This window comes from Melospiza georgiana, chromosome 2, assembly GCF_028018845.1.
Source record: "Melospiza georgiana isolate bMelGeo1 chromosome 2, bMelGeo1.pri, whole genome shotgun sequence".
NCBI lineage: Eukaryota > Metazoa > Chordata > Aves > Passeriformes > Passerellidae > Melospiza > Melospiza georgiana.
Genome location: NC_080431.1, coordinates 105104643 through 105116804, shown reverse-complemented (window position 1 = coordinate 105116804; position 12162 = coordinate 105104643). Strand labels below are relative to the sequence as shown.

At 38.5% G+C, this 12162-nt stretch overlaps 1 protein-coding gene across 3 annotated transcripts in view; it reads left to right on the top strand.

Moving 5' to 3' along the window:
• The window catches only part of MAP7D2 (MAP7 domain containing 2), an 82588-nt gene extending 70426 nt beyond the window's left edge, over positions 1–12162 (top strand). For all 3 annotated transcript variants that reach the window (XM_058045035.1, XM_058045036.1, XM_058045037.1), the window contains 9 exons: positions 1588–1811; positions 2200–2326; positions 4226–4430; positions 4547–4651; positions 5798–5851; positions 6958–7036; positions 7744–7930; positions 9647–9931; positions 10543–12162. In XM_058045035.1, coding sequence (XP_057901018.1) covers positions 1588–1811; positions 2200–2326; positions 4226–4430; positions 4547–4651; positions 5798–5851; positions 6958–7036; positions 7744–7930; positions 9647–9896 — 1231 coding nt within the window. In that variant the 3' untranslated portion in view covers positions 9897–9931; positions 10543–12162. The remainder of the gene's footprint in view (positions 1–1587; positions 1812–2199; positions 2327–4225; positions 4431–4546; positions 4652–5797; positions 5852–6957; positions 7037–7743; positions 7931–9646; positions 9932–10542) is intronic.

Genomic DNA, 12162 nt, shown 5'->3' with positions numbered 1-12162 from the left:
AGCTGACAGGGAGCTCCTGGGCCTGCAGGCAGGGGGGGAGCCTGAGTTGAACTTCAAATTTAGTTGAGTGCTACTGTTCCTGCAGCCTGAAGGCTTTTGGACTCTGGTGGCTCTTCAGTGGGAGTAAGAAAGTAGGGATGGTGCAATACTCTGCAGTGTTTTCCTCCCCACAAACCAGGCACCTCTGAGTGAGCTCCTTGTAGTCTAATGTCTCAACCTCTTTCAACAGCAGTCTAATATAGTAGAAAAGAACCCTTTTTTCTACAAAATTCATGAGTTTGGGAAGGAGTTGAAAGATGTCTTGTTTTTATTGTCTGCTCTGCTATTGTAATGCAAATGCTGTTCTAGTTATAATACTCTCTGACCACATAATACTATAGCTAGATCTGTACAAAACTTGCCACTCCAGTCCAATGATTTTCAGCTGCTGTTCATGTTTTTCATGCTTGTGGTCTGCCAGAATGAGTGTATAGTCCAGTAAGCATATTATGGTATATGAAACTCTATATAGTGTAGATGAAAAAGTGATAAGGGATAATACATTTATATCATAATTGCATATCCAGGAAGAAGGTTAGAAATACATGTGTAATGTTCACTTTAATGTCAGATAATTTATTCTAATGAGACTCACACAAATTGTTATTTTAAGATTGTAATCTCTTTATTCTTATACTACTTAGTCACACATCCCAGCCTTTCTTAATGTTACAAGTGCTAGTTACTGGTGTTACATAAATAATGAATGGCTTTCATGTGTAGTTTTGTGTTTCCTGGTAATCTGTTCTCTCTCTGTGCACCTATTTTCAGTGAATATCAGGTATCTTTACCCTTCCATTTTCCCAGAACTGACTTCAGTGTTATCACTTCCCCTGAAGTGTGCAACAGCCAGATAAGCAGTGGAGTGCATTGCTGCAATGGGGTGTATTGGTGCATCACCATCACCACAAGTGCAGCTTCTGAAAAGCTGCAGGGGCTGAGTTTGGAGTCTGGAGTCTGTTGTGTTGGTGCTGAAAAAAGCACTAACTCATACAATGTTGCTGACAATATAATGGTTTGATCCGTTCTGTCTCTTTTAGTAGTACCCAGCCATACCTTTGTATATACTGGTATTTGGTGTTTTTTCTGAAAATCAGATACAATTAGAAAAAGACCATGGTTGGCAAGGTGGTGTTCAGATGAAAGCAGCACACTGTAGCTCATGATTTGTACAGACAGAGAGCAGACATAGCTTTGGTTTACATGTTGAGAAGGACTATACAAACAGTGAAGTTGACAGAATTCTTTTGAAATGATCATTACTAAAACCACTGGTTTAGGCAGTCCACAAGTTCCTATCTCTCACCTAGACCTTAGACAGTGTTACTGGTTTATTTTAATGAGAATTTTCTGTAATCATGTGCAGTTCTGTGTCAGTTTCATGCATTTTAAGTTCTGTTTGCATCCAGGTGGTTCTTTTCAGTATTGTGCAAAACAGCTGATACTCCTCTGCAGCCAGAGACAAGAAAGAATGAGAAATGTGAAGATGGAGTTTGATTCCAAGCTGTGTAACATCTCGCCTTGTTTGATTTTTATTTTCCCTCTTAGGACAGTTGCAAAGACTTATCCTCAGTCTCCTAAAAACACCAAACAATATCCAGCTTCTCCTGTGAAGCATCGTGCCACTTCCAACAGCAGCCAGGAAACACCTAAAAAGAAAGCAGACAAGGAGAAAGAGAATGTCAGTCACCTGAAGTCCCCAGGAGCACGCACTGATGACGTGGCTCCTGAGAAGCACGTGCCTTCTGCTGGAAAGGCTGAGAACACTGAAGGTGAGCCTTGCTGCAAGATGTCAGTGCAAGGTTTGATGGGTCCCTGAGAGTTTTAAGTGATGATGAGCTGTTCTTTTCATGAGGCTGCTCAGTCACAGGCTTATGAGAATGTGTAAAGATACATACTGGAAACTGTGAATACACAGTTTTCACTAATGTACCAAAAGCCAAATGTACCAATTGTTAATGAAGATGTGAGAGTGCTGGCATCCAGGGATGCCCTTATCTATTCCATTTTCTTTCTGCTGGAAATTATAAAATATGCTTTTTTAAAAATGTGTCTCACCACCATTTCACCAGGCCCATTTCAGCCTCTGTATGAACCTGGAATTGCTGGGCACTCTCTTTGGTTCCTGCCTGACTTCCATCCTTGGTTGTCTTCTCCTAGGGAAGATCACAGCAGGAACAAGTGATGCAGAAGAAGCTGCAAAAATTCTAGCTGAGAAAAGACGACAGGCCCGCCTGCAGAAAGAACAAGAGGAAAGGGAGAAACAGGAAAGAGAAGAACGAGAAAGGTCTCTCTGTTGCTTTGTGAAAGTTATAACCTAATAATTTAACCTGTATCACTGAAGATGCTTGAAACTGTGGTAGTTTTGGAATCAAGCAGGAGTTTATATTATCTGTTAATTTCTTTAATTTCAGACTCATTTCATTAGTGTCTTTTGCAGTCACCGAGATGAGTGAAGTTAAAAATTAATAATTTGGCCTCTTCAAGAACCCTTAATAAATTATTACTTTTTCAAATACTTCAGGCATGTCCATGCTGAAGTGTACTGCACACTGCAGTATGGTGATACCTGAAGTATTTTACATTATAAAAAATATTTTAGGTGACTTTAAATGAGCTAGATCACATAGCTGAAATGGTCTTGCAGCAGCAGGATATGCTTTAAATGGCACAGCTTGAATCATTCATAATTAACCTGAAGCTCCTCTTCCTGCCCAGCTCTGCTGCAGGCATTGAGGGCTGAGTGTGGGCAGGATGAAGGTTGCTGTCTGAGCAGTGCAGTTCTGGCTGTGTTCTGGGAACAGGCTTTTTGGTGGTTCTCCACGTGGGATGCTGGTTGCAAGTGTCAGCAAACCATGCACTTCCTTCAACCCTCTAATAGTAAATCACTAATTCTGCTTGTCTAGAAAACACAGCTTTGGGTTTTCTTTCTACAGAGACTGTGGGCAGAGTTGAAACGTGGAATAGAGCTCTCCAGCTAGTTAAAGTTAGAAATGGGTATGTTTATTGACAGTGCCAGACACATGGGGAGTCATCTCCCAGAGATGTGGGAGATTCCCAAAGAATCACAGACTCCAGCTCTCTATTTATCTAAAAAGTCTAACATATTCATATAATTTCCCAAATGCCTAATACATATTCATTACCTAACCTACTCCCCTTGGTATTAAAAGGTATTTATAACTGAATCTAAGGTTCCTTCATGCTTGTGCAGTCTTTCACCTCAAATGGGTCGGTGGGTTCTGAAATGGGTCATGGTCTTCTGAGGTCAAAGTGACCTTTTACTTTTGCCTTGTTGGCAAGTTTTGGCTATAAACCCAAAACCTCTTGGCTATAGCTCAGGTTTTGGGGCCCAGGTGCAGGCTATGGTCCTCTTCTTTTTCACAATCAAATCTGCATCCCATCCTTCTTCTTTAAACATAGTAAAGACAGGCAGGTCTATCACTCTAGCCTTAACTACTTTATCTGCTAATAATTATCTCTCCCTTATTATTTCTACTCTTTGTGCTATACTCTTAATTGTTTCTATCCCCCCTAACTAAATTTAGTTAAACTTTTAACTCTTTCAGTTTCTTTAAACCCTTGATTCAGGGTGGGAGTGGAATGACCAGCTTCTGCCATTTTGGCCCTGATATAATGATAAGAATGATCACTTACAAAACAATTCTTAAGGAGCATGATGTCCCTCAGTGGGCCAGAGAACAACACAGGTGGGATTTAGACCCACTCCTTCCAGTATTCCACTGTGTTTTGTGGAATTTGCTGCTAGTCATCCCATCTGTTAATCTTCAGAAGAAGCAAAGGATAAAAGAACTTGCTTGTTTATAGATACCAACATTCTGGGTATCAAGTATAGGAGAAGAAAGGTTGTCTTTGTTCTTGAAACTTATTATTGACACTCTAATTGAAATTAGAACAGGAATGTTTTCTTTGATCACACATATTTTTTTCAATGGAAATTATAACTTCTTTGAAATATTTTAGGCATTTAAAGTAAGATTGGAGTAAAACCTTGATAGCAACCTGAATTCTGAGTATGTGCTCAATGTCTTCACTTCACTTGTATCCTGGCATCTTTCATGAAAATATGTGCTGTTGCATGTGTTACCAGTTACTGATGTACATTCAATAGGATTCATGCTAAACAAGATGAAGCCTTTTAAACCTTCTGTTACATTTTCTGCAGGCTTGAAAGAGAAGAGCAGAAAAGAAAGGCAGAAGAAGAAAGACTTCGTCTGGAAGAAGAAGCTCGTAAGAAGGAGGAGGAAAGAAAACGTGAAGAAGAGGCAGCTAGAAAAAAGGCAGAAGAGGAAGCCAGGAGAAGAGCTGAGGAAGAACAAATGCTAAAGGAAAAGCAAGAAAAAGAGCTCCAAGCCAAACTTGAGAAACAGGTATAATCTCAAACAGAAATGTGAAATTTTTATACATGTAAAAAAATACTTATTAATATTTGGTAGTCTGCCTGAAATAAATAATGGCCCTAACATATTTGACACATTTTAATTAGAGGGAAGAAGCAGAAATCAAAGCCCGTGAGGCAGCTGAACAGCTTCGTCTTGAAAGGGAGCAAATCATGCAGCAAATTGAGCAAGAAAGGCTGGAGCGGAAGAAAGTGAGTATTTGCATCTCAGGATAATTATTTCATTTCTTGTTTAAATACATAACTCAGGAAGCACCCAGTAGTATCTAATAACAATAATCTGGAGAGATTAAAGGTGAATGGTTATGCCAAATTTAGTATTTGTTATTTGCCTGTTAGGGGAACATGGACATCAACACTTGTAACAAAGTGAATTGCCTGAGGCAAATGACTTTCTCCTAGGCACTGAGCAAACACAGAGCCCGCCTCCACCTGGAAGTTAAAGGCAAATTTCAATTGCTGTCCAACCCAGGACATCACTAACTACTGAGAAACATGAGTGACTTTGTTTAAAACTTGCTTAGCAAAAGCTCTGTGTCATTAATTGAGAAAGTTTGTGATTAACAAACAGCTTTTCCCCCACCTGGCTGTCTGTGGTTGCATTATGCAGAGGAACAGGATTGTCTGGCCACTGCTGCACAGGGAAATGGCTGAAGCTGCATAAATTAGCTTTGTTTACAGCTGTGTGGCAGAAAGAGAACAGCTGCAGAACCCCTGTCTGGTTACAAACAGTCATCTCTCCATACATGTTATTCCAATATGTTTTAAACTGTTCACCACTGAACTGGAGGCATATTGCAGTTGCAGATTAGAATATGAAACCAAAGTGTTTTACATCTCAAATAACGTTTCCTTTTTAATGAAGAAAGAAGGAAAACAAAAGTATTTTAGGATAATGCCTTACACATTTCTAGCAAGAATAGCTTCAGATATTTTGCTCTTCTATTCCAAAAAGGCTAACTATTTTTAAAGTCACTGTTTGGAATTGGAGAAGCAACTAGATTAAATTCACCACTGTTGGTTTTAAACCAATATCTTGTTCCAGAGCTGAGCATAACTCATAGCTGCAAACACCTGGTATTCAAATACTTGTTCTAAAGTGCACCTGCTGAGAAACTCATGTTTGATCTGTTAGGTTAGATCTGATAGGTTAAAGCCAGCTGCAAGATGTTTTCTCCCTTTAATTTTCTGTATTTTTCTTATTTGTTCTCCCTTTTCCAAGACAGGCAGAGAGGATGTCCTGACAGTAAAGAAAAGGTTCTTTGTCTTTTTTTCCTGTTTGTATTGTGTTACATATTCTGTCTGCCGTCTCATCCTGAAATTTATTTTGATTTATAGAGAATAGATGAAATTATGAAGAGAACAAGGAAGAGTGAAACCCCAGAAATAAAGGTATGAAACAGTATGTGGTTGCACATTTTTTTTGTTTTATTATCATATGTGGAAATCAAATTCTAGGGTAGTTCCATGTTAGTAAATCTAGTCTAGTAAACTAGATAGTAGTAAATGTCTTTTGTTTTATTATCATATGTGTAGTAGCAGTAAAAGTTTTTTGGTTTATTATCATATGTGGAAATGAAATTCTAGGATAGTGTTAGTAAATCTAGTCTAGTACACTTAGTGTACTAAGTGTACACTCCAGACCCAAATTTTAGATGCATTTCAAACTGAGAATGACTGTTGCTCTGTCACAGCCACTGCTACAGAGATACAGCTTTTATGCAGCCTTTGCAGGTAGGATAATTGTCCCCCTCACTACCTAGCAAGGGGCAGAAGCTCATTCCTGCCATGTTGGAGCTGTAATGTTTGCTGCTGTTGATGTGTCTTCCTGCTTTGTACTAGGCAGTGATTTAGTTACTGAGCTCTCTGTTACCCCTGTCAGGAATGTGGGAGTGAAGAGAAGGCACTTGTGTCCAGCTAAGGAGTGACTGACGGGTTTTCATTTCTAATCTATCACCAAAGTGGTATCAGGGACAGACAAAGGTGATACAGAGACTCCATCATCAGAGGGCATCTAAAAGCACTTTATTATTAGAAATTCACAGTTCTTATAGAAACAGTGGTGGACCTAAGACCTGATTGGAATCTTCTCTCACCTGTTGATCAAGAAGGGACAACTCCTTCTTGTAAACATCTTTGACTAACAGAGATTGCCTGCCAGGTGCAGAGATTGAGATAATTGTTTTCATTCTTTCTCTGAGCTTTCTCACAGCTTCCCAGGAAAATCCTGGGAGAGCTGTGTCTCTCTCTGTTCAGAGGATATGTGATTACCACATAATCTAATTAGGAAACTGTTCAGTTCCTTTCAGAGAATGTTTTCTTTTTTAATTTCGAAAAAATGCTATGCCTAACTAAAAAGGGGGAAAAAAGTCCTGTCTTGCTGTTGCTGGTCTTTGTCACCCTGTGGCCCTGAGCAATCTCACAAGTTTTGAGTCCAATTGGTTCCATAAAGGTTACAGTCCTCCCTCTAATACAGCTGAGTCATTACTTCATTTCAGAAGGAAGAGCCAAAACTGGAGATCCCATCAACTTTGAATGTGGAGAAGCAACCAAAGGCCCTTGTTCTCAACCAGCCAGGTAAAAATTGCCATGTTTTTCTGACCTATTTTCCCAGTTAAATCTCTTCAGATTTTTTTTTTTTTTGATCTGAGGCAGAGCACTGTGTATTATCATAAGTTCTTTGCTTTGCTTTCATCTCAAAAAGAACAGCTGCATTTGCATCAGTGACAAATGTTAGAAACTGGAGACAGCTTTGCTTTGCCACTTAAGCAAAACCAGAATAAAGTTTCTCCTCCATTTTAGTACCTGATGTAGCATTTTTGTAAATGAAAAGTTCTAGTCTGCCAGTGTTGGTTTTTGGTTTTATTGCTGCAACCTACCTTCAAATTTTGTAGGTAGAAAATTTTTCCACACAACCCAGCTTTTTATAGTATGACTCTAAATCTTACGTTTAATTTCACTTCATGAAAAAAACCCCATATGCATTTAAAGGATTATTAAATAAAATATGTCTGACATTATCTATATTTTGTTTACTTCTCCAGGCTAAGATTTTTACTACATGACATAAAAGACAGAACATTCTCTTCCTGTTTCCTCAAATTTAAAATATGTAGCATAAAGAGCAGTTTTGGAGTGGAATAAAGCAATGACAGTACAGTATGATGAGTCATGGATTAAGCTGAGTCTACTGCATTGTCAGTCTTCCTTTCTACTCAGTCTGTAACTTAAAACTATTTAAATAACAAAGTTTCTACTGTCATAATTCTAACTTTTTTTTACAGAGATCAATGGATTGGCAACCTGCCTGAAAAATAAAAGCTTAGAAAGTGCTGCTTCTGTAATCCCTTCCCAAGATGTAGTTGCTAATGGACTGAAGTCAGTTTCAGGACTTATTCAGCTGGAAGCTGTTGATGGGAAATCTAACAGCATGGAAGATTCAACAGATGAAGTTCAGTCCATGGATGTGAGGTACACACTGGATCTACCTACAGGGTTGTGGGATTCATGTGAGACACAGGATTTTGGGTTTTGTTTGTTAACACTTTACTGCCTTCCTTCTCACATCCCCCCATGGTGGCAGCTGGGTGTGCACTGGCTGTGTTCTGCTCCTGCCAGGATTCTCCTGGGTGTTTGGCACAGGAGCCACAAAACCTCATCTCACTCTCACATATTTGGTACAGGGAACTCTGAAATCCTTCCACAGTCCTTACTTATGGATTCCATGCAAGTTTGCCCAAACCTTTCAGACAGTTTTGTGAAAGCAGCTACTGTAGATACTGTTCTGATGTCACTATTTTTTAATGGCTGCGAGCTGTGATTCATTAGCATTTCTGCCTCCATACAAACAGAATAAAGAAAATAATGGATTTAGAATTTTAAATACTTAACAAGTAGAAATGTATGAAAATCAGTAAATAACTTTATGGTTTTAAATACTCTCACATTTTGATGGAAGGACATGCAAAAATGAAGGATTTTTAATTTGAAGGATTTTTAATTTAATTTTTTATTTACACACACATACATATAGGCAGTTAATTTAAGGCTGCTAATTCAAAGCTAGATCTGAATTTTAAACATGGAATTTTAGTGCTGTTCTTCATTAATCAGTAAGCCAGTTGAACCTCCTATACTGTCTCCAGCAAATTGTATTTCCAGCAATTGTATTTCCAGCAAATATGCATTAATATATAGGAAATGCCCTGCTGGGACCAGCCAGAAGACTGTGCAGCCCAATATTTGGTTTCAGAGAGTATCAATAAGAAAACTAGTGAGGGAGAGTACATGAACCTAGCACTTCCTGCAATCCAAGATCACTGAAGTGTAGCCTTAGGGATATTGAGGGCACAAGTCTGCCTTGGCCTTTTAAGTGGCCACTGGTTGACACGTTGCCCATGAGTTTATCCAACTCTTTTTTTTTAGCAGCTCTTTGTGTCTAGGACCTCCCCTGGAAGCAGTCTGTACAGTACAGTCTCACTGGTAGATTATGTTCTTTGATCCCTTTTAAACCCAGTTTCTTACTGGTGGCATTGGACACCCCTGACATTTTGTGTTGTAGGATTTCATGCATGATAGTTTTGCTCTTAACTCATCCACCACCACATCATAGTTGAAGAAATGTCTGTGAAAGCCTTCCTCTGCCTTCTCTTCTTCAAGTTAAAATGCACTAGTCTCAGTAGCCTTGCTAGTCTCAGTAAAGCAGCTGGTTGCAGCATTTCTTAAGTTTAATTATGGGATTTCTATGTCTGAAGTATATAATTAGGTTTTAAGAAATAACTTTTTATTTAAGTTTTGAAATGTATGTGCTTTAAGTGTTTGCAGGATCAGGACAGTAATGTGAAAGATGCAACAAACATTTAGGTAAAGGAATGGTGGAGGGACTGAAATAATGATCAGTAAACTCAGTAAACTGTCAGACGTGGGTTTAGGAGATGAGTGCTCATGTCACACAGCTACCACAAACCTTCATCATTAAGAAATAGGTTAGGCTTGACCTTCTGTCCTGAACAGGTCAATATATTTTTTTTTTTTTTTTAATTAGGACAGTCTCTAGGTAAAATCTTGCTGCAGCTGCCCTAAGATGCATGGTAGTTTCTGAACAGTCAGAGGTTTAACTTGATTTTTGCTTAATGAAAAGTTATAGACCTCTTATTCTGTGTCTTTCTTCCTTTATCTTTTGCATAGCCCGGTTTCAAAAGAAGAACTTATCTCTATCCCTGAATATTCACCCATGAATGAACTCATGCCAGGTGTTTCTTTGGACCAAAATGGGACAAGTAATGCCAAGGCTCTCGAAGACCTCTTGGATTTCACAGGCCAAGCTACCTACTCCAAGATGTCCAGTGATACCCTTAGCCTAGATGACTGTAACAAAAACTTGATTGAGGGATTTAACAGCCCAGGACAAGAAAATACACTTAATTCTATCTGTTGACAGCCTTGCTTTTCAGCAGAACTGGTACAGGTACAGTACTGTGATAAACATCTTATGATAAATTGCTGTGATTACTTCCTAGTTTCCCAGAATATCTCTCCCCACACATGGCAGTGTGGGGAAAGAAAGAAAGAAAGAAAGAAAGAAAGAAAGAAAGAAAGAAAGAAAGAAAGAAAGAAAGAAAGAAAGCTGTTCTCCTAGGTATTAAAATTCAACATAATCTTTGAGATTTGCAGCTGCCTGTAAATTGGCATCATATGCAAACTGACTGTATCATAGCAACCACAAGTATCTGGTAAATGGAAACATTTCCTTTAGGCATCCATAATTTCTTCATTAATACCATACCTTTCCTGCATATCATTGGAGCCTATTTGCATGAAGAAAACAGTTAAAAGTGGGGCCAGTCTAGTCATAGTAGGTATTGCTGCTGCTTTCTCTTTGCTGCTGTAAAACTTGCAGTGTAGAATCACACACCCTGAAAAGCCAGCATAGTAAAAATCCATAGTAGGCTTCAGTGACAGTTTCAAAGTACAAAACTATAGTCAGCTTTTTTGGAAGAGTATATTCTCTAAATAGCAAAACTGAGGTCATCTAACTTGTGTAGCTGACTTGATAGTCTTCTCTCTCTTTTTGATTGACAGAGATAATTTCTGGAGGATATATATCCCTGTGATGCTACTGGCAGTAAAATATGAGCTTGTCACTTGAAAAAGCTTCTGCAGTCCTTGAACACTGGATTTCAAATAATCAGAGCTGAATATAACTTGTCTTCCCAGGGAGTATGTTGAATAACTGGCTGCTTTTGGTAGAAACCAATGATCTAGAGCCTTGATGTTTCAGGGAAGACAGTGTGCATTAGAATTTGAGCTTTAGCTGCTAATAAAGCACTTATATCTTCTTTAATTTAAAATTCATCTCAACACTTCACTGTGATTTTTACCTGTGCATTTTATTTTTAAATAATTCTTTCCTAAGCTTGATCATGTCCTTCATCTATTTCCATTTCGATATCTTTTTCTTGTAAATAATGATGGGGTTTGCCCACAGTGCATTGAAACAAAATAATATACTGTACTTTAGTTTTGTGCCTATCTTTTTTTGTCTTTAAAAGGAGTTAATGGCAACTTTTATGAGGTGTGTAATTCAAAACTGTAGCTGAAGAGGCTTGAAAAACATATAGCTGCTGGAATCAAAAGAGCCTTCTTATTGACTGTGGAGTATGGGAGCTATCCCTTTATGATTATGTTGACACTTTTAGTCACTAGTGGCACTTACCAGTTAATATTAATTAGTCTGGGAGCAACTATCAACTGTGTTTGAAATCATATTTGTGTAGCACTTGTAAGCAAAGTATGCCAAATGCCAAGTATAACCCCTGAATATGTGTGTAGTATAGCTGTAGTAGATCCAAGTGAGTGATCAGGAGGGTGACACATTAACCTTTGAATATGCAGACACTTGATTGATACCAGCAGGCTTTCTATCACACAGAGAAGTATTTTGTCTTCCTGTAGGCTCAACAAAATGGGATTTGGTCAGCAGCAAAACAATATGTGAGTGTCAGAAACACAAAGGGCAAAATGCGCGCTGGGAACACTGGGCGCCCTTGACGTTCTGTAAACATCTGTGTGGAACAGTCCACACCACGATGTGCAAGGTCAGGACGTCATGTGCTGCACAGTGTCAACTTTATTTCTCTTGGTGAACCTTTATGCTAGATTAGGTGCTGCTTTGAGGATATTTTGTCCAGTCCCTTATAAGAATAAACTATAAATACAACTCTCTTTGGACACTAACACCAAAAATGTGAAAACTTGGGGTGGGGAGGGGGTGTTTGGATTTTTTTTTCCTTTTTTTTTTTCCACATGTAAGAGTTCACATCATAGATTGACCTCAGTTGTAGCACCATTCTTGTGCTCTTAAAAGTCAGCAGTGGGAAAGTAACCAGTGACATGATGTGCAATGCCTAAAAAAATCATACCTACAACACCCCAGCTCTATTTATGTTAGTGTACTTCAAGAAATACTTTCTTTTGACTGTGCAGTAAGCTGTAGCATGGTACTGTGTCTTCCAAATTAGTCCTTCATCTATTTCCTAAATAATAAACAAACAGAAACAGTTTGTTTTGCTGTAATACACTGTGTTTGACAAATGTCATATTATATTTTATTATGGTGTCATTGTATAACCTGTAGATTTCTGTATTTGCATGACCTGTATAGCATGTATAAAGGTGAAATACATTTTCATTTATGAATCTGA